At 50.7% G+C, this 23,005-nt stretch overlaps 1 protein-coding gene across 5 annotated transcripts in view; it reads right to left on the bottom strand.

Moving 5' to 3' along the window:
* Positions 1-665: 665 nt before the first annotated feature.
* ATG7 (autophagy related 7) overlaps positions 666-23,005 on the bottom strand; it is a 268,195-nt gene continuing 245,855 nt past the window's right edge. For all 5 annotated transcript variants that reach the window (XM_050781456.1, XM_050781457.1, XM_050781459.1 and 2 more), the window contains one exon: positions 666-936. In XM_050781456.1, coding sequence (XP_050637413.1) covers positions 904-936 — 33 coding nt within the window. In that variant the 3' untranslated portion in view covers positions 666-903. The remainder of the gene's footprint in view (positions 937-23,005) is intronic.

Here is a 23,005-nt window from a genome sequence, read left to right as displayed (position 1 = left end):
CTTGGGGCCTCACAGCTGCACACACCCAGAAGAAAGAGGAACACCAGCTCTGGCCTGAGTTACCGCTGTCTGACCCCTCCCCTCAGCTGGGCCAGGAAGGCAGCCCAGGCTTTGCCTTTCTGGGCCTGGCGTGCTCATAAAGGCAGGGAGGACTCCACCTCACCAGGCAGCTGCCAGGATCTGCCCCGGGCTCTTCCCCCAGCTCAAGGCAGCAACAGAAACTCCTTTCCCTCAAGCAGGCAGGCAGGCAGGCAGGCACAGATGCTATGCCCACAGCGGAGGACAGGCCGGGAGGCAGGAAAGCCATGTCTGGGCGGCACACTCTGTCGGTGGTGGAAATCGGGGGTCAGTGGATCATGTGGGCCCTTTAGTCTCGCACCCAGCTTGGCTCTCCTCCTCCCGCTCCACCAGGGCCAGGCTGCAGTGTGCTCACAGGGCCCCACCCTCAGCCATGCCCAGGGCCCTCACAGGAGAAGCCTGCAGTGGGGCTGGCAGGGCATCCTGGGGATGAGGGCACCACCTCCCACAGTGGCTCTGGACAGGAGCTGGTTGCTCACCTCCCCATTTGGTCTGTGTTGGGCCACCCCCTGAGGGCCAAGGGGAAAGGATCCTGAGGGACGGCTATCAGACACTGTCACAAGAAATAAAAACTGCAGAGGACCAAGTCCCAGGTCGATAACAAGGCCGAAGCCAAGGTTATTATTCAGCTCTGAACTGGTGGCATCGTGAATCCCGAGCAACGTTGAACATGGCCGCTCCTGGGCAGCGGAGGGGGTCCCAGTCCTCAGGGTATGGAGAGGAGGGGACCAGAATCACCAAGCCTGGGGTCCGCAGTCCTGCTCTGGTGATGGAGAGCTCCTCAGCAGGCGGCCGGGGAGAAGTCAGCCTCACAGCGGGGCCATCTCAGATGGTCTCATCGTCGCTCATGTCCCAGATCTGCGTGGAGAAGGGGAGAGGCTCAGCCAAGATGTCCCACTGCCTGGTGGTAGGCACACAGATGCTTTAAAACCGCAGTGGTCATGGCAGCTCCCACCTGCAGAACCACTCCGTTGTCTCTGAGGGACTGCCACCCCATTTCTGTACAAGGACACCAAATCTCAGACTTGCCAAGGCGTCACTAGTGCGTGAACCACCTGGTGGAACCAACAGTGGAGGGCTGGGATTTGCACTGGGGATGTCCTCTGCTCACCTCCTGCACATCCACCTCGGGGGCCTGTCCCTGACCCAGCCAGCCTCTGCTCATCCTGGCTTCTGCAGCACTTAACCCCACCCCAAGCCAGCTTGTTTTCCTTGCGGTCCACCTGCCCGCTGGCAGGCAAGCTCCCTGAGGGCAGGGATTCTGGCGTGGGCACGTGCTGCCTCAGGAGGCTGCACCCTGGGTGCCTGTTCCACATTCCCTCTAACTGTAGTCCAGCTGCCGACACTCCCAACTCACACTAGAGAGCTGAAGAGCAAGCCCTCCCCACCAGCCAGCGTGGAGGTGGCCTGGAGCAGGACAGTAGAGACCGCCAGATCCTGCCACAATCCCTCAACGAGTCTGAGCCTCGCAGTGAACCTGGGGAGCGGGAGGCCCCAGTGTGGCTGTGTGGAGAACTGAGGGACCCAGCAAGAGACACCCTGCCCGCATGCGCCCAGGCCCATTCATTCCCTGCAGTCCTTGGCGTGAACCCCCAGGGAGAGAGCCCAAGGCCAGCACAGCAGGTCTCAGGGTCCCTGGCACCCTGGGCTCCCTGGAGGGCCAGTCCCTGAAGCTACGCCTTCAGACTTTCAAAATTCCTAGAACTGGTTGCAAAAGGCCACCTCAGTGCTAGTAGAGCTGAGAGAAGGAACAGCATGTTTACACGAGGCTGGCCCGGGGAGACGGGAGGCCTGGCCAAGGTAAATATCAACACCAGCTTGGCTTTCAAAGTCAAGGACGTCGAAAATAAATAGAAGGAAATTTCCCTCTCCTGAGGACCCAGCTCCCAGGCTGAGGGGAGGCAGCCCTCTCACTTCCCCCGTCTCCCCTGAGGCCAAACTATCTGAGCTCTCGGGAGGGGATTGCCAAGCGAGGCCTAGATGCCGGCCCAGCCAGGCTGTGGATGGGCCGGTCTGGAGTCCAGTGACCAAATGTCCCTTTCTCTGGGTCAGGTCCCCACCGAGCTCATCCTCAGTGCGGCTGAAAACTCCCCTAGGGTGGGACTGAGCAGTGCAGGGCGGGGGGGCTGTGTTTCTAACAAAGGTTGCATTTAGGAGCCCCTGGATCTGATCTCTGGGTTCTGATGGTCTGAGTGGAAGAACAGCCCCTGGAGGGTTTGCCAGCGCAATCCATCCGTTCTTTCACTCTCCTATTCAGTGAACACACATTCCTGGAGCCCGCTTTGTGCCACGCACTGTGTAGACCTGCTGCAAATACTCCCCCTTTCACTCCTCACATCTATCTGTGAGGTGAAGATGGAAACAAGCCCGGAGAGGTAAGGCAATTGGCCTGAGATCACACTACAAGCAAGCTTCAGTGCTGGGAACAGGGGTGTATGGAAAAGGGCTGGGCAGGCTGCCTGGAGGAGGACGCCAAGGTGGGGGGTGATGGGGCAAGATGGAGAATGAAAAGGGTGAGCCTTGTGGGCCGTGTCCTCCGGGACCTCCTGCCCAGCCTCCTTGGAGGGCTGCCAGCCTGGGCAGGGCAGGGTCAGTGCCAAACAGCAGTGCCCTCTGCAAACGGGTGGTTGGGGTTGTTCTGTTCCTGAGGACTCGGGCCGGGGCTGGGGCCGGGACTAGGCTTTATAGGAAAGCAGAAACTTTCAGGGAGGTGTTACCCATTTTGTCATCCATGTTACCAGGTTTTTAGCTATGGGGAAGAGGCATACGTGCTCAGCCACACCAGGACTGGGTGGCCTGGGACTGGCCCTGGAAGGCGCCTGGCTGACCCCTTGCTCCTGGACATATTCAGCGCTCGAGGGGCCGCGGCTGCTGGCAGTGCCCGAGCTGTGCAGGGGATCCCGCGAGACACCTGGAAGGCTTATTGTGACACGGTTCTACTGAGGCGGGGGGCAGGGAGCAATGCATTTTACATAACCACTCGGGGATTTTCCAGAGCGAATCTCGGGGGCAGGGACGGGCTCTCTGCTGGCCTTGTCCCATTGGCTGGGCTCAGAGGGCAGCAGCCATCTTCATTGGAAACCTCAAGAAACAACTAGAACACAGACTTGTGGGGATGGGATGGGATGGGGACTGGAGGGGAACTGGAGTGGGACTGGGGGCTGGGATCTGCAGACTCCCCACTGTGTCCTCACCACAGCTGTGTCCTTGGCAGGGCACCTGGTGTGGAGAAGGGCACGGTGAATGTCCTCTTAATGAAGATCATAGGCAACTGTCAGGTTTTTAAAAATATCAATACTGAGTGCTGACAAGGGTATGGCAAAACACTGCCACAAGAGAAGTATAAATTGGTACCATATTTTTAAAAAGATTTGGCAGTATGTAATACAAACCTTTAAAAAACGTTCAACCCTAAGGAAAAGACAAATGATTTTTTTGTGTTTAATATCAAAGTACACCTGGAAACCCCAATAAAATACATGCTAAGATACCCTTAGAATACAAATGAAAAAGTATTTGGTAAGAACAAGATATAAAATTGACAACAACCAATTATAACCCCCCACATGCAGTGCAAACAATGTTTAGTTCAAAACAGAATGAAAGAGGCTGGGCGTGGTGGCTCACACCTGTAATCTCAGCACTTTGGGAGGCCAGGGCGGGTGGATCACTCGAGGTCAGGAGTTCAAGACCAGCCTGGCCAACATGGTGAAACCTCATCTCTACTAAAAATACAAAAAGTAGCGAGGCGTGGTGGCAGGCACCTGTAATCCCAGCTACTCGGGAGGCTGAGGCAGGAGAATGGCTTGAACCCGGGAGGTGGAGGTTGCAGTGAGCTTGAGATTGCGCCACTGCACTCCAGCCTGGGCAACAGAGTAAGACTCCGTTAAAAAAAAAAAAAAAAAAAAAAAAGAGAAAGGAAGAAAAGCACCCATTATATTGTCCAGGCACAGTGGTTCGCGCCTGTAATCCCAGCACTTCGGGAGGCTGAGGTGAGTGGACTGCTTGAGGCCAGGAGTTTGAGACCAGTCTGGACAATAGAGCAAGACTCTGTCTATAAAATTTTTTTTAAAAAGTATAAAAGCAATGAAAAAGATAAACACATGGGAATAAACTTAACATCAGATGTACAAAATCCATATGAAACCTCTGAAACAGCTGCAACAGTCCTAGAAGAGTATCACCTGGGAAAGATGTAAACTGGAGTAGATAGAGCCACATCCCTTGTTTCTGCATAGGACGATTTAACATCCATAAAGATGTCAGCTTTCTCAAAGTGAATACATTAACAAAGTCTCAATTTTCAAAGATAAATGTTTTCTGGAGCCAAAACATGTTTTCTGGAGCCAGCCGAGCTGGTTCTAGACTATGTGGAAAAACAGGAAGCAGAGACACCCAGGAAACCCTCTGAACAGAAAAGCGGTGAGAAGCCCCTAGCATGGGCCGAGGGAGACGTCATGAAACCCCCAAGGAGGAGAGGGTGTGTCTGCAGGGGAACACTCAGATGGCCAGCAGGACACGAAGAGTACAGAAACGAGAGAAGACCATGTCCAAGAACATGTGGAAATCAAGAATTTTAATGATAATGGCCTGGGGAGTGCCATCTCAGCTCATTAGGAAAAGATAGACTTTTAAAATAAATGATATGAAGTAGAGAGTCACTTGGAAAAAGATAAAATTGATTCCATGCCTTACCCCACACGTTAGAATCAACTCCAAATGGGATAAAGATCCAAATGTTAGAGAAAATGAAACCATAAGAATACTAGATACAAAAGTGGGTGAGCTCATTATAGCCTGGGAGTAGGGAAGGCCTATGATCCCAAATCCATAAGCAATAAAAAATGGATACACTTGACTCGCAAAAACACATGCATGCAATATGCACGGGAAAACAGTCAAAAAGACAAACTGTGAGAAAACATCACAACATACCATAAACGGCTCATCTCAGTAATAGACAAAGAGCTCTTAGAAATCAAGAAGAGAGGCCAGGCATGCCTGTAATCCCAGCACTTTGGAAGGCCGAGGCGGGAGGATCACTTGAGCCCAGGAGTTAAAGACCAGCCTGCGCAACATAAGGAGACCTTTTCTCTACAATAATGTTTTAAAATTAGCCAGATAGGTGTCTGTAGTCCCAGCAACTCAGGAGATGGGAGGATGGTGTGAGTTCGGGAGGTAGAGGTTGCAGTGAGCTGTGAATGCACCACTGCACTCCAGCCTGGGCAACAGAGAGTGAGACCCTGTCTCAAATAAATAAATATCAAGAAGAGAAAGACCAATAGACCAAATTTTTAAAAAGTGGCTAAAGACATGGCCAGTTCTCAGAAAAAATAAGCAAATGGCCTTTAGACAGAAAAAAAGATGCACAGCCTTACTCATAATAAAGGAAATGCAAAGGTTTCCTTAAGACACAAAAAGAACCAGAAAAAAAAATGGGTTTGCATTTCACAAGAATTAAAATTTCTGGTCTTGGAAGGATACCACTGAGAAAATGAAAAGACAAGTTGTAGATTAGGAGAAAATATCTCTATATTAAAAGAACTTGCATTGAGAAAATAAAGAACTCTTACAACTTAATAAAGAGACAAAAACTTGATTTTTGGGGAGAAGACTGGAAGAGAAACTTCACCAAAGAGGAAATATAATGGCAAGTAAGAAAAGACGCTCAGCTTGCAGTCCTCAGAGAAATGCAAATCAAAACCATAAAGGGACAGCACACCCCACCTCAGAAAGCTGAAGCTAAAGGCCAGCGCCACCGGGTGTCTGTGAGGATGTGGGGCAGGAAGGGCCCACACACTGCTCCTAGTGGGGGTGGAAAGTGGCAAAACCACTTCGGAGAAAGGTCTAGTGACTAAGTGTGCGCTCACCATGTGATCCAGCCATTCCACTCCTGTTTATTCCAAAGAAACAAAAACATGTGTCCACAGAAAAACTTGAGCCAGAATGTCCACAGCATCTTACTCAGAATAGGTACAAACTAGAAACTACACAAATGCTCATCAACAGGAAAGCAGAGAAACTGTGGTATATCCATACAATGGATACTACTGAGCCATTAAACTACTGATGCGTTAAACAACACACATGAATCTCCGTGTCTTGATTCTGGGTCAAGGAAGCCCAACTGGAAGGGGTGGGGAATGGGGTCGAAGGGTACGAGGTGGCAGTCATGTAGCATGAATAGTCCGGAGGTCTGATATACAGCACAGGACTACTGTTAATCCTGCTGGATTGTTTTTTTTTTTTTTTTTGAGACGGAGTCTCGCTCTGTCTCCCGGGCTGGAGTTGCAGTGGCCGGATCTCAGCTCACTGCAAGCTCCGCCTCCCGGGTTCACGCCATTCTCCTGCCTCAGCCTCCCGAGTAGCTGGGACTACAGGCGCCGCCACCTCGCCCGGCTAGTTTTTTGTATTTTTTAGTAGAGACGGGGTTTCATCATGTTCACCAGGATGGTCTCGATCTCCTGACCTCGTGATCCACCCGTCTCGGCCTCCCAAAGTGCTGGGATTACAGGCTTGAGCCACCGCGCCCGGCCAATCCTGCTGGATTGTATACTGGAAATCTGCTAAGTGTAGATTTCAGGTGCGCACACCACACACTATGTGAGTTGAGAGATATGTTAATTTCCTTCACTGTAGTAACCATTTCACTATGTGGTATCAAGATACCTTACACACTTTGAATATATATAGTTTTTAAGAAAACAACCCTAACACAGAGGATACCACACTTCATATTTCATTATATGAAATCCTAGAAGGGCAAAAATCCGTCTGTGGTGACAGGAAGCAATTTGTCACAACTCAACAAACTGGACACTTAAAATGGGTGTATTTCATCATATGTAAATCACACAATACAGCTGATTTTAAAAAAAAGAAAAGCTGCACTGAGATCACACTGGCAAGAATCTCACTGCTTCACGGTATGTTGTGTTTGTGAGCCTGTCGGGAACCACTCTCTTACCTCCCTGGTAAAACACGGATCAGTCCAGCCCCTGCAGAGGACAATCTGGCAACAGCCACAATTCCTACAGCTTAACTTTTGACCCAGCCATCTCACTTTCAGGAGTCTGTCCTGAAGACACACACCTGCACTATACGAAAGGATATTACGCCTGCTGCATGATCTCCAGGAAAAGACTGGGAACAGCCCAAGAGGCCCTCAGCGGGGAACCAGCTGACTAAACCATTTGATGCACATCCACAGCTGGGCTATTGTGGCCCTAAAACATAGTGAGTTCAGTCAGCTGATACAGGGGCTCAATTCCAGGATTTCTTTAGTGAAAGAAGAGAAGAAAGAAATGTGCAGAGTATCTGTAGCATACCACCTTTGTTTAAGAAAAAAGGGTTTTTAATTTTGCAAATATAAACACAGGAACAATAAAAGGAGAAATTAATTTAAATGCCTCCCTATAGAGGGTAGGTGGGGATGAAGGTGAGACTGCTCTGAGCATGCCTTTTAATTTTGAATCATATATGTCACATATTTTAAAGACTAAAAAAGGAAACCAAAAGTACAAGCAACAACAAAATAACTGGAGTCAAAATTTAAAATTTTTGTGCTTCCAAGGACACTATTAAGAAAGAGAAAAGACAACCACAGAATGAGAGATAATAATGGCACATCATGTATCTGATAAGAGACTTGTATCTAGAATATACAAAGACAGGAGTTTGAGACCAGTCTGGGCGTGGTGGCTCACGCCTGTAATTTCAGCACTTTGGGAGGCCAACGTGGGAAGTTCACTTGAGCCCAGGAGTTCGAGACCAGCCTGGAAAACATAGGGAAATCCTGTCTCTACCAAAAAACTTAAAAACTGGCTGAGTGTGGTGGTGCACACCTATAGTCCCAGCTACTCTGGAGGCTGAGGCGGGAGGATCCCTTGAGCCCAGGAGGTCAAGGCTGCAGTGAGCCATGACCATGCCACTTACACGCCAGCCTGGGTGACAGCAAGACCCTGTTTCAAAAACAAAACAAAAAAATGCGCAAAGATGTTGAATAGACATTTCTCCAGAAAAAGATACAAATTGCTAATAAGCACATGAAATGATACTGAAACATAATTAGTCATCAGGAAAATGTGAATCAAAACCATAAGCTAACACTTCACACCCACTAGGATGGCTACAATGAAAAAGCCAGATCATAATAAGTGTTGACAAGGATGTGGACAAACTAGAACCTTCATATGTTGCTGCTGGAAATGTGAAATGGTTCAGCCACTTCATAAAAAACAGCTGGCAGTTCACCAAAAAATTAAACACAGTTACCATATGCTACAACAATTCCAGTCCTAGGTAATTGCCCAAGAGAAACGAAAACATGTGTCCACATAAAAACTTGTACACAAACACAGTAGTGTTCATAGAAAAGTATTCATAAAAGTTAAACGTGGAATTCATAATAGGAAACGAGTGGGAACAATCCAGTTTCCACCAACTGATGAATAAACGAAACGTGGTCTGTCCACACTGGGGAGTGTCACTCAAACCCCTGCCTCCACTCGCTTCCCAGCAGCTCTGAGGACAATGGTGTCACATCTTTGCCCTCATTTTACAAAGCAGGGGACTGAAGCACAGAGAAAACAGCAGAACTTGTCAAGGAGACCGAGCTAGCAAGGGTGAAGGAAGCGGCCTTTTCCACTTTCTCTCACTACTTCCTGTTAAACATAATTCCCTCTAAAGATGATTAAGGACGGTCTGAGTCTGCCCCCTGCACCCCAGACACACTTCCATTCACCGCCTGTCACGCGAATGCACAGTAGGTGCCCCAAGAGTGCAGTCCACACCCACCAGCACCACGAATACACCTGGGCAGCCGAAAGGCCAGGCCAGGCCAGCTCCTGACCTGTTCTGGCTGCCGAGTCCCCACCTCGGTATGACCCAGTTCAGAAGGCAGAGCCCGTGGCTTGGACAGCTAGGGAGAGGATGGCATCAGCCTGTGCTGCTCTCCACTGGTGAGGGCGGGCTCAGCCCCTCTGGTCAGCCTGACCTGAGCCCCTCGGCACTCCCCACTGGCTGCTGCCCTGCAATGGAAGAGGGCAGGGCTGGGCCGCCTCTCTGCATTAGGGGAAGAAGGACCTTTCAGTTGGCCCATCACCAGGAATGGGGGGAAGGCTCAGCCCGGACCCCACACACTCAAAGGGCCTTGAGGTTTCACTCTCTCCAAAGGAGACAGACGGGTTTGAAAGGAGCCCTCATCATCAGTTTCAAACTTGGGTCCCGTTTCTGGACCACACTGCCTGGAGCATGCCATGAACTAAGGTTCTTCTTTTATAAACACGGTAATTACCTTGTGAATGGCACAATTATATTTCTGTGTGTCCGCTAAAAACGTTCATTTGTTAAATGTAAACATTTAAGGTTGGGTGCGGTGGCTCACACCTGTAATCCCAGCACTTTGGGAAGCCGAGTCAGGCGGATCACCTGAGGTCAGGAGTTCAAGACCAGCTTGGCCAACATGGCAAAACCCCTACATGGGGGCAGGTGCCTGTAATCCCAGCTACTCAGGAGGCTGAGGCAGGAGAATCGCTTGAACCTGGGAGGAGGCGGAGGTTGCAGTGAGCCGAGATTGTGCCGCTGCACTCCAGCCTGGGTGACAGTGAGACTCCATCTCAAAAGAAAAAAAAAAAAAAAGGCCATTATTGGCATTTCTTTATTTACTTTTTGAGACAGGGCCTCACTCTGTCACCAGGCTGGAGTGTGGTACCATCATAGCTCACTGCAGCCTCGACCTCCCAGGCTCAAGCAATCCTCCTACCTCAGCCTCCTTAGTAATTGGGACTACAGGCATATGCCACCACATCCAGCTAATTTTTTATATTTTGTTGAGATGGGGTCTCCCTCTGTTGCCCAGGCTGGTCTTGAACTCCTAGGCTTAAGCAATCCTCTGGCTTGGCCTCCCAAAATGCCTCCGGGAAACAATGGGGGTGCTAACCCCCACTTCTTCTGGAGGAGCCTGCTAGTTGCTAGCCCTTACTGAGCACTGCCAGGGGGTGGCTGCAGGGACTAGGGTAGAAAAAGAGAGGGGACATCCAGAAGATGATTCCAAGGAAGAGCTGCCGGGGGGCAGGGGGGAGCTGACAACAGAGAGACACGCCCAGGAGAGCTGGGCCTGGCAGGGCTGCTCCCGACACAGAGCCCAAGCACAGCCCCGAGGCCCAGAGAGGGGACAAGGCTGGCGGGGCTCCCAAGGCCAGCAGGCTATGGGCTGGGGCTTGGTCCGTGAAATCCTAGGTCAGGTTTATGGACAAGAAGGGACAGGGAGGAGGTGGCCTGGCAGGGGCAGGAAAGAGCAGGGAGGAGGGAGCGGCTGCAGGCCGTGGAGACTCCCCAGCCAGGAGCCAAGGATTGGAGGCAGGGCTCACTCAGGGTCCCTGCATAGGCTCTCGATGCCCACAAGAGAAGGATCTGTTGTCCCCACAGGTATCCGTCACCCTGGCTCTTCTGGGGTCTCCATAAGCCTCTGGCACTGTTCCTGCCTACAGGGCATCAGACTGAGTTTCTGAATAAACAATCCCATTGGGTCTTTCCCCAGTTTTACAGCCTTCAAAATCTTCCCCTTGCACAGAGGAAGAGTTAAGTCCAAACTCCTTTCCGGGCCACTAGGCCCCCCACCCTGGCCCTGCGCACCCCTCCAAGCTCCTCACCCCAGCACCCTCCCTCTGGCCCACCAGATTCCAGCGGCTGCCGCTGCCGGGCTCTCCCCTCGCTCAGCCTTTTCACAGGCTTCTTTGGCTCAGAAGGCTCTTCTCTGCAGTCCCTCCCGCACGGCTGGCTCCGCTGGGTCTGCAGCGACCTTCCCGCTCGCCTACCTTCTTCTCAGGCCTCTTGGTTCCTTCTGTGACCCCACCATAATTTGCTGTCACCTTGTAGTTTGTGCATCTGTCTGACTTCCCCAGGGGGCTGCCTGGTGCATGAGGGTGGAGCCTGGTCTGTCTGCTCACCACTGTGTCCCCAGCCCCGGTTCAGAGCCTGGCCTAGTAGAGAGGCTTTGCAGAAACAATGATTCAGAACCATCTGTTCTGGATATGATTCCACAGGGCAGAAAAGAAAGGGGATTTTTGGTGTGACCAAAGTACCTGAGATGCACACAGTCAAGGGCAGGCCCTTCAGCCCAGCTGGCTTCTAAGGACTCCAGCACGTCGGGCCCTTGGACTCCAGGCCCCAGAAGGACGGGGGTACGTGGGGGCAAGCACTGTGGGTATCCCCAGGTGGGAGCAGGCAGGGTGGCAGGCCAGCTTTCTGAGGGAAGTCTGGGTCCCAGGCCACTGACGCCCTCATTCTCCTTCCTGAGCCTCACTGTGGGTTGGCCCTGAGCCAGGCCACAGGGATGCACAGCGGTGGATACTTCTTGCTTCTGGACTCTAAGAGGCCCCAGGCAGGATCGGGGATGGTCAGAAAGGGTGCCCCGCAAGGCAGTAGCTGTGGGGCTCCGCAGATGGGGGAGGCCTCGTGGGTTAACCAGTACCCTTGCTGGACCCAGGTCTGCCTCTGCAGCCACACCTGGGCCCTGGAGCGGATCATAGGGAAGTGCTGCTGGGTAAAGGCCCAGGGTCTGACTTCCTGGCTCCCAGATTCCTGCCCGGAGCCGTCACAGCATGGGGACCTGGGGCAACTCAGAATTAGCCCTGCCTACTCTCACAATGAATCCAGAACCAAAAGTTCCCAGATCCCTTCACCCCTGGGCCAAGGATGGCTGGCCTGACTGCTTCTGCCTGCTGGTGCAGGCAGATGAGCGGCCTGAAGGAGTGAACCAAAAGGAAAGGGAGCGGGCAGCCTGCACAATGCAGGGAGGGCCAGAGCAGATGGCGAGGCCAGCCTGGGGCTGATGGCTCATGCCCTGCAGGGACTTAAGTGCTCTTGATGTCTGCTGCCAGCAGCCCCGGCCCCTGCCCTTGCCCACCCTCCACCCCCAGCCTGTCGCCATCCTTCAGTGGAGATGAAATGGGTCCTCCCCCTCCCATCCCCAGAGGTCTGCGGTTCAAGCGATTCTCGTGCCTCAGCCTCCTGAGTAGCCGGGATAACGCGTGTGGCCACCACGCCCAGCTAATTTTTTGGTATCTTTAGTAGAGATGGGGTTTCACCATGTTGGCCAGGCTGGTCTCCAACTCCTGACCTCAGGTGATCCGCCCACCTCAGTCTCCCAAAGTGCTGGGAGTACAGGCGTGAGCCACCACACCCGGCCTTGTGCTCTTCCTAACACCACTCCAGTGCCTCGCTTTGGAAAGATGCCCGTCTGCCTTCCCACTCTTGTACTCTGAGCACTCACTACCTCCTCTAGCCTGGGCACCAGACTTGGCAGAGGAATTAAGACCAAATCCCTCTTTTCTCAGGGAACCTTTGCCCCAAACTCAGCTCTCCAGACACAGGCCAGCTGAGGGCTGAGGCAGGGGGGAAGATGGGAGGAAGAAGGAAGCAGAACTGTGGGGGCTACTTCTAGAGTCTTCTGAGGGAGGAGTTCTCCCAGCCTTTCCAACCCCAGTCCCCTGGTGCCAGTCCGGAGAGCATGTGCACTGCCTCATGACACCCACGGCCCCGGGGTTCCAGGAACAAGGTTAAGGTTCTACTACAAAGACAGTCATAGCCAAGGCAGCTGGTAAGATGTAAAGCGTGAGTTACACAAGGAACATCAGGCAGCCAGGGATGAAGAGATTAAAAGAGAAAGCGACAGGCTTCATGTTGGCAGGGTGGGGCTGCTCCCGCACCGTGGGGTCGGTTGGAGGATGCCGCCGGCTAACTGTGGCCTGTGCAGCTGATTAAAGGCACATCCAGGAAGGGGGCAGCAGACCAGGCCTGTGCACACATGTGGGCTGGCATGCCACCTCCAGAGGCATTCCAATCCCCAAATCCTCCCCACTACCCCTACAAAGATGCTCAGGGCTGCAACTGACAAGGAGCAAGGGGTCTGAAGGAACAGTCTCATGCCTCAGAACCCAGACCCAGAGGAAAGTCAGCACCTCCGAGCTACGCTTGAGGCACAGATTATGCTCAGCAGTTCCAAACGGACTTCACTCCCAAGAACAGAGCCCAGGCTAGAAACACAGAGACCCGACGCCCTGGAGGGGGTGGCCTGGAGGATGCCCAGGGGACTCTCATCTTAAAGGAGGCACAACAGGGAAGCAGAGGGTGGTTGAGAGCAGCTGCTAGGCTGGGAAAGAGACAAGTATGGAAGACCAGATGAGAAAAAAGGGTCAGTGTAGCAGTGGGGATACTGGTGTCTCCAGGGACCCAGGTGAGGGGTACACGGGCAGGAAGGGCCATGGCCCATGGCAAGGTACATCTGCCGGTGTCTTTTGTTTTCCCCTCCCAGAAAGTGCTAAGAAGCAAATATGAAACCTGCCAAGAAGAAGTGCTGACATCTTAGCCTTGCAGTCCTTAGTGAGGTTTCCGGCAGAAGACTCTGGAATTCCCAGCCTACAGTGACAGGCTGCTCTGGGTCTCCCCCTTATTAGTCTGGAAAATGGACCTCAGGGTCCCACTATATTTAGCACCCTCCCTCCGGGGATGTCGCTAAATAAGCACCAATATCTACGATTTCTCCCGGAGTGTTTACTGCCTGAGCGCAAGGGCTTGTCCAAGCACTGGTAAGCAGCAGACTGGCTTTGGGGCTCTCAGCTCCTAATTTACCAAGGGACATTCGGAGGAGGGAGGTTTCAAGAGCAGTGGCTCCCGCCACTGAAGTGACTGGCTAACAACAGGGTGTGCTGTTCCGTGCTTTGGACTCTCCACTGCATCCCTGGCCCTGGGGGAGGAGGGCGCAGGCCCCAGGCTTGTTTGCCTTCTCTCTGGCTTCAAAACACATTTTTTAAATTAGATGGTAAGAATACAGAGTAATTTTTGTGGTACCCACATGCTTTCTTTCAAGATATGATTTATATGTTTGGCCCACATTTTAAATGAAATGGTTTTTGAGATAAATGGCCGTGCTGAAGGCTATGAAATGGTTTCTGTTACATAGTTCTTATTTCTAGCTCCTTAGAAAAGGTTTTGAAAAATTTCCCTTTAAAAAGGCGGACGCTTCTACGTGTTTGTTGTCTACCTCAAAGGGCTTTTGGGGTCAGCATCAGAAAGAGGGAGACGAGAAGGAGGAAAACTTGAGAGCTCAGAGTTCCAGGGCATGGTGGGAGGACGCAGGATATAAACACACCAACTTCACTTGGTGAGAAAGGACATCTTGCAACTTCAAATAATGCAAATGCAGGTGATGTGGCTTCTGAGGAGAGGGGCATGATCCAATCCTAGGGATGCATGTGCTGGCAGGATGACATCACCTGCCACTGGGCCAGACAATCAGAGACCAAGTAACAAGGCAGACGCTGACCCACTGACTCTCTAAAGCTTCAGGCGGCAGATAGTTTGGTACTGAGATGAGGATAACCGGGAATACAGAGGTAGAAACAGACCCACAAACACCGGCAGGTGACTTTCAACAAAGGTGCCACGGTAATTTGACGAGAAAGGACAATCTTTTCAACAAACATTGCTGGAACAATTAGATAGCCACATAGAGAAAAATGAACCTTCACCCTTAACTCATACCCTACGTGAAAGTTAACTTGAAATCAATCACAAACATACATGTAAAAGCTAAAACTATAAATTTTTTTAGGAAAAGAAAAGAAAAATCAATAAGACTTTGGGCATAGGCAAAGATTTCTTAGGACACTAAAAGCAGGAACCATAAGAGAAAAAAATTATTAACTGAACTTCAGAATTCAAAACTTTTTCTCTCTTAAAGACAACATCAAGAAAGTGAAAAGGCAAGCCAAAGACATTGAGAAAATATATGCAATACCAATATCTGACCAAAAAACTCATGTCTAGAAAATATAAGAACTTTTCTTTTTGAGATGGGGTCTCACTCTGTTGCCATAGCTGGAGTACAGTGGTGCGATCACTGCTCACTGCAGCCTTCACCCCTTGGTCTCAAGGGATCTTCCCACCTCAGCCTCCTGAGTAGCTGGGACCACAGGTGCACACCACCATGCTCAGTGATTTTTATTTTTATTTTTATTATTTTTTGTAGAGACAGGGTCTTGCCAAGTTGCTCAGCCTGGAAGAACTCTTACAGTTCAATAAAATATAATAAATAACCCAATGGAAACATGGGCAAAAGATCTGAAAGAAAGATAACGTAAGAAGATCTATAGGTGGCAAATAAATACATGAAAAGATGTTCCCCATCAGAGATATAAGAAAGATGTTGTCATCGGAGAACTACAAGAAAAGCCACAATGAGATGCCACTTGCATATCTACTCAAATGGCCAGAATGAAAAGGACTACCAGCTCCAAGTGCTGACAAGCACATGGCACAACCATAACTCTCACACTCTGCTGGTGGGAACAGCAGAAATGGCACAGTGAATCTGAAAAATAAGTTTCTTAAAAATTAAACATACACTTCCACCATAGGACCCAGCAATTCTAGTCCTAGATAATCTCCCAAGAGAAGTGAAAACACTCACTCATCAGAGCTTCATTTATAACAGCTCCAAAGTAGAAAGAACCAAGAGCACCTCCCCAGATGAGTGAGTAAACAATTCTGGTACACTTACACACTGGGATGCTACTCAGCGACAGAAAGGCACCAAGTGCTGACACACGCAGTGATGCTGGTGAACCTCCAGGCGGCTGTGCAGGGCGAGAGAGGCCAGACAGACCTGCTTGAGGCCGCCAAACTGTGCTGGTTCCACAAGCAAGTACGTTTCTCGAAGCTCAGAAATGTGCACTTTAACATATATTTGATTGTATCAAATAGATTTTTAAAAATTCATAAGAGAAAACGAATATAGCTTAAGACGGGGGAGTTTCACAATATAAAAACATATTTATAATAACTGCCAAAAATGTCATAAGAGAAATACCGTGTCTTTTTCAGGAGAACCAAAGGTGGAAGGTGGGCGACATCCCCAGTGGGCCCACTTCCCCTAAAGCACCAATACGGTCTCCCACTCATTTAGTTAGAGGTCTTATTTCCCAACCCATTTTAAGGAGAACAGAATCCTTCCAGCCCAACCTTCCCTGGTCCCCCTGGCTCAGTGCCATGTCTTCTCTTACCCTGATCTGATTCTGCTACAGCCATTAATCACTATCAGGTGGAATTAAGAGCTCCGCCTCTCAAGTCAGACTTCCAGGATTGGGTCCTACTCTGCCACTGACTAGCTGTGTCACCTCAGGCTATTTATTTAATCTGTGCCTCTGTTTTCTCATCTGAGAAATGAAGACAAAAATGCTATGTCCCTCACAGGGCTGTTGTGACCATGAAATGAGTTATGGGCATACAGTGCTCAAAACTGTGCCTGATGCAGGGTACACATCATCTGTGTTGTTACTTGCTTACAATGATTGAGAACACAACTTTACAACCTGAAAAAAAAATCTCAGTTGCTAGCATTAACATTTTGTGGTCAGTTATTGGAAGCTGTGGGCAATCCACCTTGTATTACAGCCCAATTAAGCTTTTCACATTGAAAACAGCAAGAAGCTCAGATCCCTTCTCCATGCTGTCTTCCAGGAGGACGTCTTAGGTGTCCATTCCTTCCTTCAGTCACTCATTCTCAAGAACACTCATTCTCAAGAACACTCATTCTCAAGAACACTCACTCTCAAGAATTACTAAGGGCCTTTTCTTTTCTTTTCTTTTGAGACAAGAGTCTCACTCTGTTGCCCAGTGTGTGTGCAGTGGCACAATCATAGCTCACTGCAGCCTCGACTTCCCCAGGTATCGGGAGAACCCGCTCCCGACGTTTAACGTGGGTTCTTTTCTATTTCCTAAGTGTCTTGGGTGGGTTGAGAAATAAAGGGAAAGAGCACAAGAGAGAGAAATTTAAAGCTGGGTGTCCAGGGGAGACATCACATGTCAGCAGGATCCGTGATGTTCCCCGAGCCATAAAACCAGCAAGATTTTATTAGCGATTTTCAAAAGGGGAGGGAGTGCACGAATAGAGTGTGGGTCACAGAGATCACATACTTCACAAGGTAATAAAATACCACAAAGCAAATGGAGGCAGGGCAAGATCACAGGACCACTGGATGAGGTGAAATTAAAATTGCTAATGAAGTTTCGGGCACGCATTGCCATTGATAACATCTTATCAGGAAACAGGGTTTGAGAGCAGATAACCTGTCTGACCACAATTTATTAGGTGGGAATTTTTGTCCACCTGATAAGCCTGGGAGCACTATAGGAGACCAGGGCTTATTTCATCCCTTCGGCTTTGACCATAAAAGACGGGACACCTTAAAAAGGGGCCGTCTATAGGCCTACCTTCAGGGCGCATTCTCTTTCTCAGGGATGTTCCTTGCTGAGAAAAAGAATTTAGCGATATTTCTCCTATTTGTTTCTGAAAGAGGAGGAATATAGCTCTGTTCCATCCAGCTCACCGGCGGCCAGTTCAAAGTTACCTCTCTTGTTCCCTGAACATCACTGCTTTCCTGTTTTTTTTTTTATGCCCAGATTTCATATTGTTCAAACACACATGCTCTATAAACAGTTTGTGCAGTTGATACAATCACAGGGTCCTGAGGCGACATTCATCCTCCTCATCTTACAAAGATGACAACGGGATTAAGAGATTAAAGTAAAGACAGGCATAGGAAATCACAAGGATATTCACTGGGGAAGTGATAAGTGTCCATGAAATCTTCCCAATTTATGTTCAGAGAGTACAGTAAAGACAGGCATAAGAAATTATAAAAGTATTAATTTGGGGAACTAATAAATGTCCATGAAATCTTCACAATTTATGTTCTTCTGCCGCGGCTTCAGCCGGTCCCTCCGTTCGGGGTCCCTGACTTCCCGCAACACCCAGGCTCAGGTCATCCTTGCATCTTAGCCTCCTGGTAGCTGCAACCACAGACCTGCACCACCACATCTGGCTTTTTTTTTTTTTTTGGCTAATTTTTGTATTTTTTGTAGAGACGGAGTTTTACCACATTGGCCAGGGTGGTCTCGAACACCTGGGCTTCAGCAACCTGCCTGCCTCGGCCTCCCCAAGTGCTGGGATTACAGGTATGAGCCACTGAGGCTGACACTAAGGGCCTATTCTGTGTCATATCCAAATATGACTTCCTTTCATCTCTACTCATTTCCACTGCAGCTTCTGGCAATTAGGTCTGGCAAATGGGTGTTTTGCCAAGACAGCTATCCCTTGAAGGGCCATGGTGTAACAGAGTCTGTGCTGGCCTCAAAAAGGCCTTCCTCAACCAGCTGACAGGTCAGCGTTCAGAGGGCAGTGCCACCCAGCCTGCCCTGAGGCCCTCGGTTATTCCCAGTCCCCACAAAACCCCCATGCTCTCTATGACCACACACCTCTAGAAATGCCACAGACCTTCCATCAGGTTCCCGTGGCCCTCAGGGACATCTGTCAGCCCTGGGGTCCACATATCACCTAGCCAGCTGGACAACAGGAGTCATCTGGAATCCCACACTGGGACCTGCACCCTCTTCCCTCCACCCTTCCCTGGCCTCTTCTACATTCAGGGCCAGATCTTGGCCAGGCCCACTTTGGTTCCGTGGCATTGGGTGTAAAGGAAACAGCACTGGACTTGGGGCAAGATTCTCCCAATTTCAGATCTGGGCTCTATCAGCCACCAGCTCTCTGTGGGCCAGCTCATTTTTTCAGAGACTCAGTTTCCCTGCAGGAAAATAAATCTCTCCATTTTACCACCAACTATACAGAAGTTATCAAGGGTACATAAAACAACTGGAAAGCACAGAACCGGAACCTGGCACCGAGCAGGTACAAAGATCCCAGGGGCTCCAGGGGGCTGACGGCAGAGCACGTGGCTGGGTGGGTGAGGGCCCATGCAGAGGGATGGAGGTCTGCCATCAGAGGGTCTGTGGAGAGGGGCCTGGGTTTATTCTAAACCGCAGAACTCGGGCAGGAAGCGACAAGATCATGGGGTACCAGGAGACACGGAGGGAATTGTACAGATTCAGATTATACTTTAGAGGTAGAATCAACAGGCTGATGGTAAATAAGCTCATAATCCTAAAATTCCAGAGCTGGACATGATCTTGCACAACATTAAGTTCATCCTCCACAGCTGCCAAAGGGAAGATGGAGGCTCAGAGAGGGGCGTGGCCTAAGCAAGGTCACCAGCTGAGCTGGGCCCAGAATCCTAGGTGACCAGACCAGGGTGGTCCTTCGCTGCTGGGCCCAGGTCAGAGCCGCAGGGTCGGGGCAGCAGGCTCGTTCTGCGCCTATGGATGCAGTGGCGAGAGGGTCCGCTCTGGGACTCCCCGCCGGAGTGCACTGCGCTCACACAAACGTTTACTCTGAAAACAGATGGGTGGCGACCTCCGTGGAACACAAACATCCTCCCTAGGTGTGTGGCGTTTTGCATGGGAAACAGAAGTTTTGGCTTCTTCCCCAGCCTGGAAGGCACAAACTTAACCCAAAATCCAGGCTCTGTCCCAGGACAAAACAAAAGCAGTTAGGAAGGAGCTGGTCCTGCTGTGGGAACAGGGCGCCGGCCAGGTGGGGCCTGTAGCCCAGGGCTGTCTTCCTGTCCTGGCAGGCACATTCCCTGAGCCCACACTGATAGCAAGGTTAAGTGGACCAACCTCAGGGCTGAGGAGGGGCTGTACTCAGTAACTGCAGTTCTTAAAGATGTTTCTTTGGCTCCCTAGTTCACCCCTCATGAGCCACTCAATCTACTGAAAACCTCTCGGTTCTCTTCCAATCCCACTCCCCTGGCCCAGGGGCGGTCCTTTCTAATTCCTCCCACCCACAGACCAGCCCTGAGAAATCAGCCTGGCTGGACTGGGAGGGTGGTCTCCTTGCCCCAACTAGCCAGTTATGAGGCCCCTTTCCTTTAGAACCCATGGAGATGGAGGCCTCAGCAGTTGTGGGGCTCCTGGGCCTGGGCCCAAAGCTGTGCTGGATGGCCTGATGGCTCATCTGGCAGGGAACACGGCCTCATCCCACATGGAATCATCTTTTCTCTGCTAAGGAGCATAAGCTTTGGGGCTCCTGTTTTAGGGGAACTGCAGACACTCTTTAAAAAGGACTGATATGCTTCACCATTTAAGCAAGGATGCGAAGCTGGCAGGTCCAGGGGAGTTCTGAAGTGCCCCAGAGGGCTCTTGGGAAGGCGGGAATTGAGAACAGCTCTCTTAAGAGTAAGAACACAGGGGGCCTCCTCCCAGAGCTCACCCCTGCTTCTGTACCAAGGAGCCTGGTTGAAAAGAGAGAGGGCCGAGCCCTCCTCAGAGGGACCCTGTGTGCCTCATCTGTCAATCATCTGTCAATCCACTGCTGAAGAGCTGAGACCTCCTGTAGGGCTTGTAGCTGTCCCCTCGGTTCACTGGCCTGAGAGTCCCCAGGCAAGGCTCCTGTCCCATTGTCACCATCTCCCACTAATCCATCAAAGGGAGCCTGCTCTGAGACTTGCTTGGCCCCTATGCTTGCCATACAAACCTGCTCAGGGAGGGCCAATGCAGGAGACTTTGGGAATCACAAAAGCCAGGGTTCCTCCACCGGGACTTGGGCACCATGCTGGGTGCCACTGGGAGACAGAGATGAGTAACATGAGATGGCCTTTCCCTCTGAGAGCCTTCAGTCCAGCCAGGCAGATAAAGGACACCTCAGATGACACCAGGCAGGGTGTTTGATGAAGGGGTGCAAGGACTGGCCTGAGCTAGAGGGGGCAGAGGGCTGGGCACTCAGCTAAGGCTCAGCAGGGCATGGCCTGGGTCCAGGCCCTGAAGGATGAAACATTCCAGCATCAATGTCAGCACAGCCTCAAGGGAGGCCCCCAAGCAACACATTCTAGGAAGAAATCAGCTGGGCCTTTCGATATCCTGAGGAGGTGACCCACAAGGGCAGGGAAAGGACCATACAGCTGGGGCCATACAGGGAGCAAAGACCTTGGGGTGAGAATGTGTAAGATGAGCACTGAATGCCAGCTGGAGTGGAGGCTCCTGCCAGGAAGTCACAAAAGGAAAGGCAGCGGGGCCTCCGCAGCAGGGCTGCGCCTATGTGGGCCCGAAGTGCATTGGGCTGAGCCTGGGGAAGAACAGCTGAGCTGAGCTCCTCCTCGCCAGGGTCGAAGGGATGCTGTGCAGTCGCAAAGTGACCAGGTGTGTCGAGGCAGACAGTGACTCCCCCCAGGTGGTCAAAAGGCCCACCAGGCTGTGCTGGGAGGGAGCAGCTTCCCACTGTGGGTGAGGACATCTGCTTCTGACACCACTAGGGCCATTTGGGGCCCAACTCTATGTCCTGCTAACAGAGGGCATGTGGCAGCTCCCTTTAGCACAGCAACTACGAAACCACAGTGTGCAGTCCCTGCCTGGCGGCACGTAGCCACCCGGCATGAAGGACGCACATTCAGGAAGAACCCTGATGCTTTCCAGACCGCCTTGGCTCTGGGGAGCTGTCCTCTCCTCCATGAGCATGTCTAACCCACAGGGCAACACAGGACCTGCCTGTGAGCAGAAGATGTGAGGACAGATGCTGAGAGCCTCTGTTCCAAGACCAACAGCATTCTGAGGTGACGCCCATCATGCCCTTCTTTACCTTGGCAAGCTGGTGCCCCCACCTAAATATAGATGCCTTTGCAGAACGGGTATCTGCCTGCTGCTGCAGAATCGATGCAGGCCAGCTTACGGCAGAAGGGCACAGTGCTAAGACGCTAGGAGCTTTTCACTCCTAGACCTAGGGTGCTGCTGGAATCTCCAGTTCCTTTCTCATTCGGATTGAACATCCTCATCTGCATGTGCAGGTGACAAGCCCTGGGCAGACGGGCATGGCTGTGCCAACTGGATAGGCTGGCAGCTTTCCCTGGAAGGGAGGAGGAGGAGGCGGCTTTCTGCTGGTCAGTACTTTTCCAACTCTGACAGTGGCACAGCTCCCAAGTGCTGAAATTCTGGACTTTTCCTTTGTGGCTGCACATTTCTGATGGTGGGAATCCTGGGCCTCAGGATGCGCTCCAAGTTTTTTTAATCGGCCATCACTTGAAAGTGCTTGGATTTTTAAGAGCAAAAAAGGAAACCATGGTTCATTCTCTTAATAAGTATTTTTAAAGCCCATTTTATAAACAATTCAGAGTTTTCTGCTTCTAGTTTCTTTTGTTTTTCTCTTTTCTCTTTCTCTCCTGATAAACATGAGGTGCTAAGTTCAGAAGGCTACATTTTGGCTAACAGAAAAGAAGTAACAACTGTGGCTTCAAAAAATAACATCTTTAAAGAATCAGCTCCATGTGTTTCCTTGCATCTGTTCTACCTTCTCAGGAAGCAGTTTTTAATGAGTTTTTCGTCATTTCAGAGAAGATTTCAGAGAAGAGTTTCTGCTTTAAAGTATTTGTGTAATGGCTTCTTTTTTAAACAGAATAGGGATTTTTCTCTGTGGTCCCAAACTACCCGGAGAAGATAAATCAAAGCATGTCAACAACATCAAACCCTAACAGAATAACAGAAAGCAAGATAATATGTGGGCCTGCTCTTTAAAATTACACTTAAAAATCACTTTATCTTTCTTAAGAAATTATTGCAAGCTGGACTGGAAAAAAAATCACCCCAGAGGTGGTTTACAATATAAATAACTACTAAGAGATCATTTGCTTTGTTTTTGTTGGCATGGGTCTTGCTGAGTTTAAATGAACACTCACGGTGATGATGAAAGGGAGCTGGAAAGGAGGGCTGGGGGTCAGCAGCTCAGCGCGGCCACCCTGAGAAAGTGCCCAGCCAGAGGGGCCTCCCAAGCCCCTGGCATTATTCAGACCCGGGGTGAAGAGCACTGCCCACTGAACCCTCCATTCTCTGCTCTGCGCACCTCCAGGCTGCTCTGTCTCTGGCCTTTCCTGCAGTCATTCCCGCTCAGGCTGGGGCTTGCTTTTCCTCCCCACCCTGTCTGTGACACCTTACCAGCTAGCATCCTGGGGCACAGTGTTCACATGAGGCAGTGCTGACTCTAGGG

The sequence above is a fragment of the Macaca thibetana genome, chromosome 2 (assembly GCF_024542745.1).
Source record: "Macaca thibetana thibetana isolate TM-01 chromosome 2, ASM2454274v1, whole genome shotgun sequence".
NCBI lineage: Eukaryota > Metazoa > Chordata > Mammalia > Primates > Cercopithecidae > Macaca > Macaca thibetana.
This window is presented reverse-complemented; position numbering and strand designations above follow the sequence as displayed.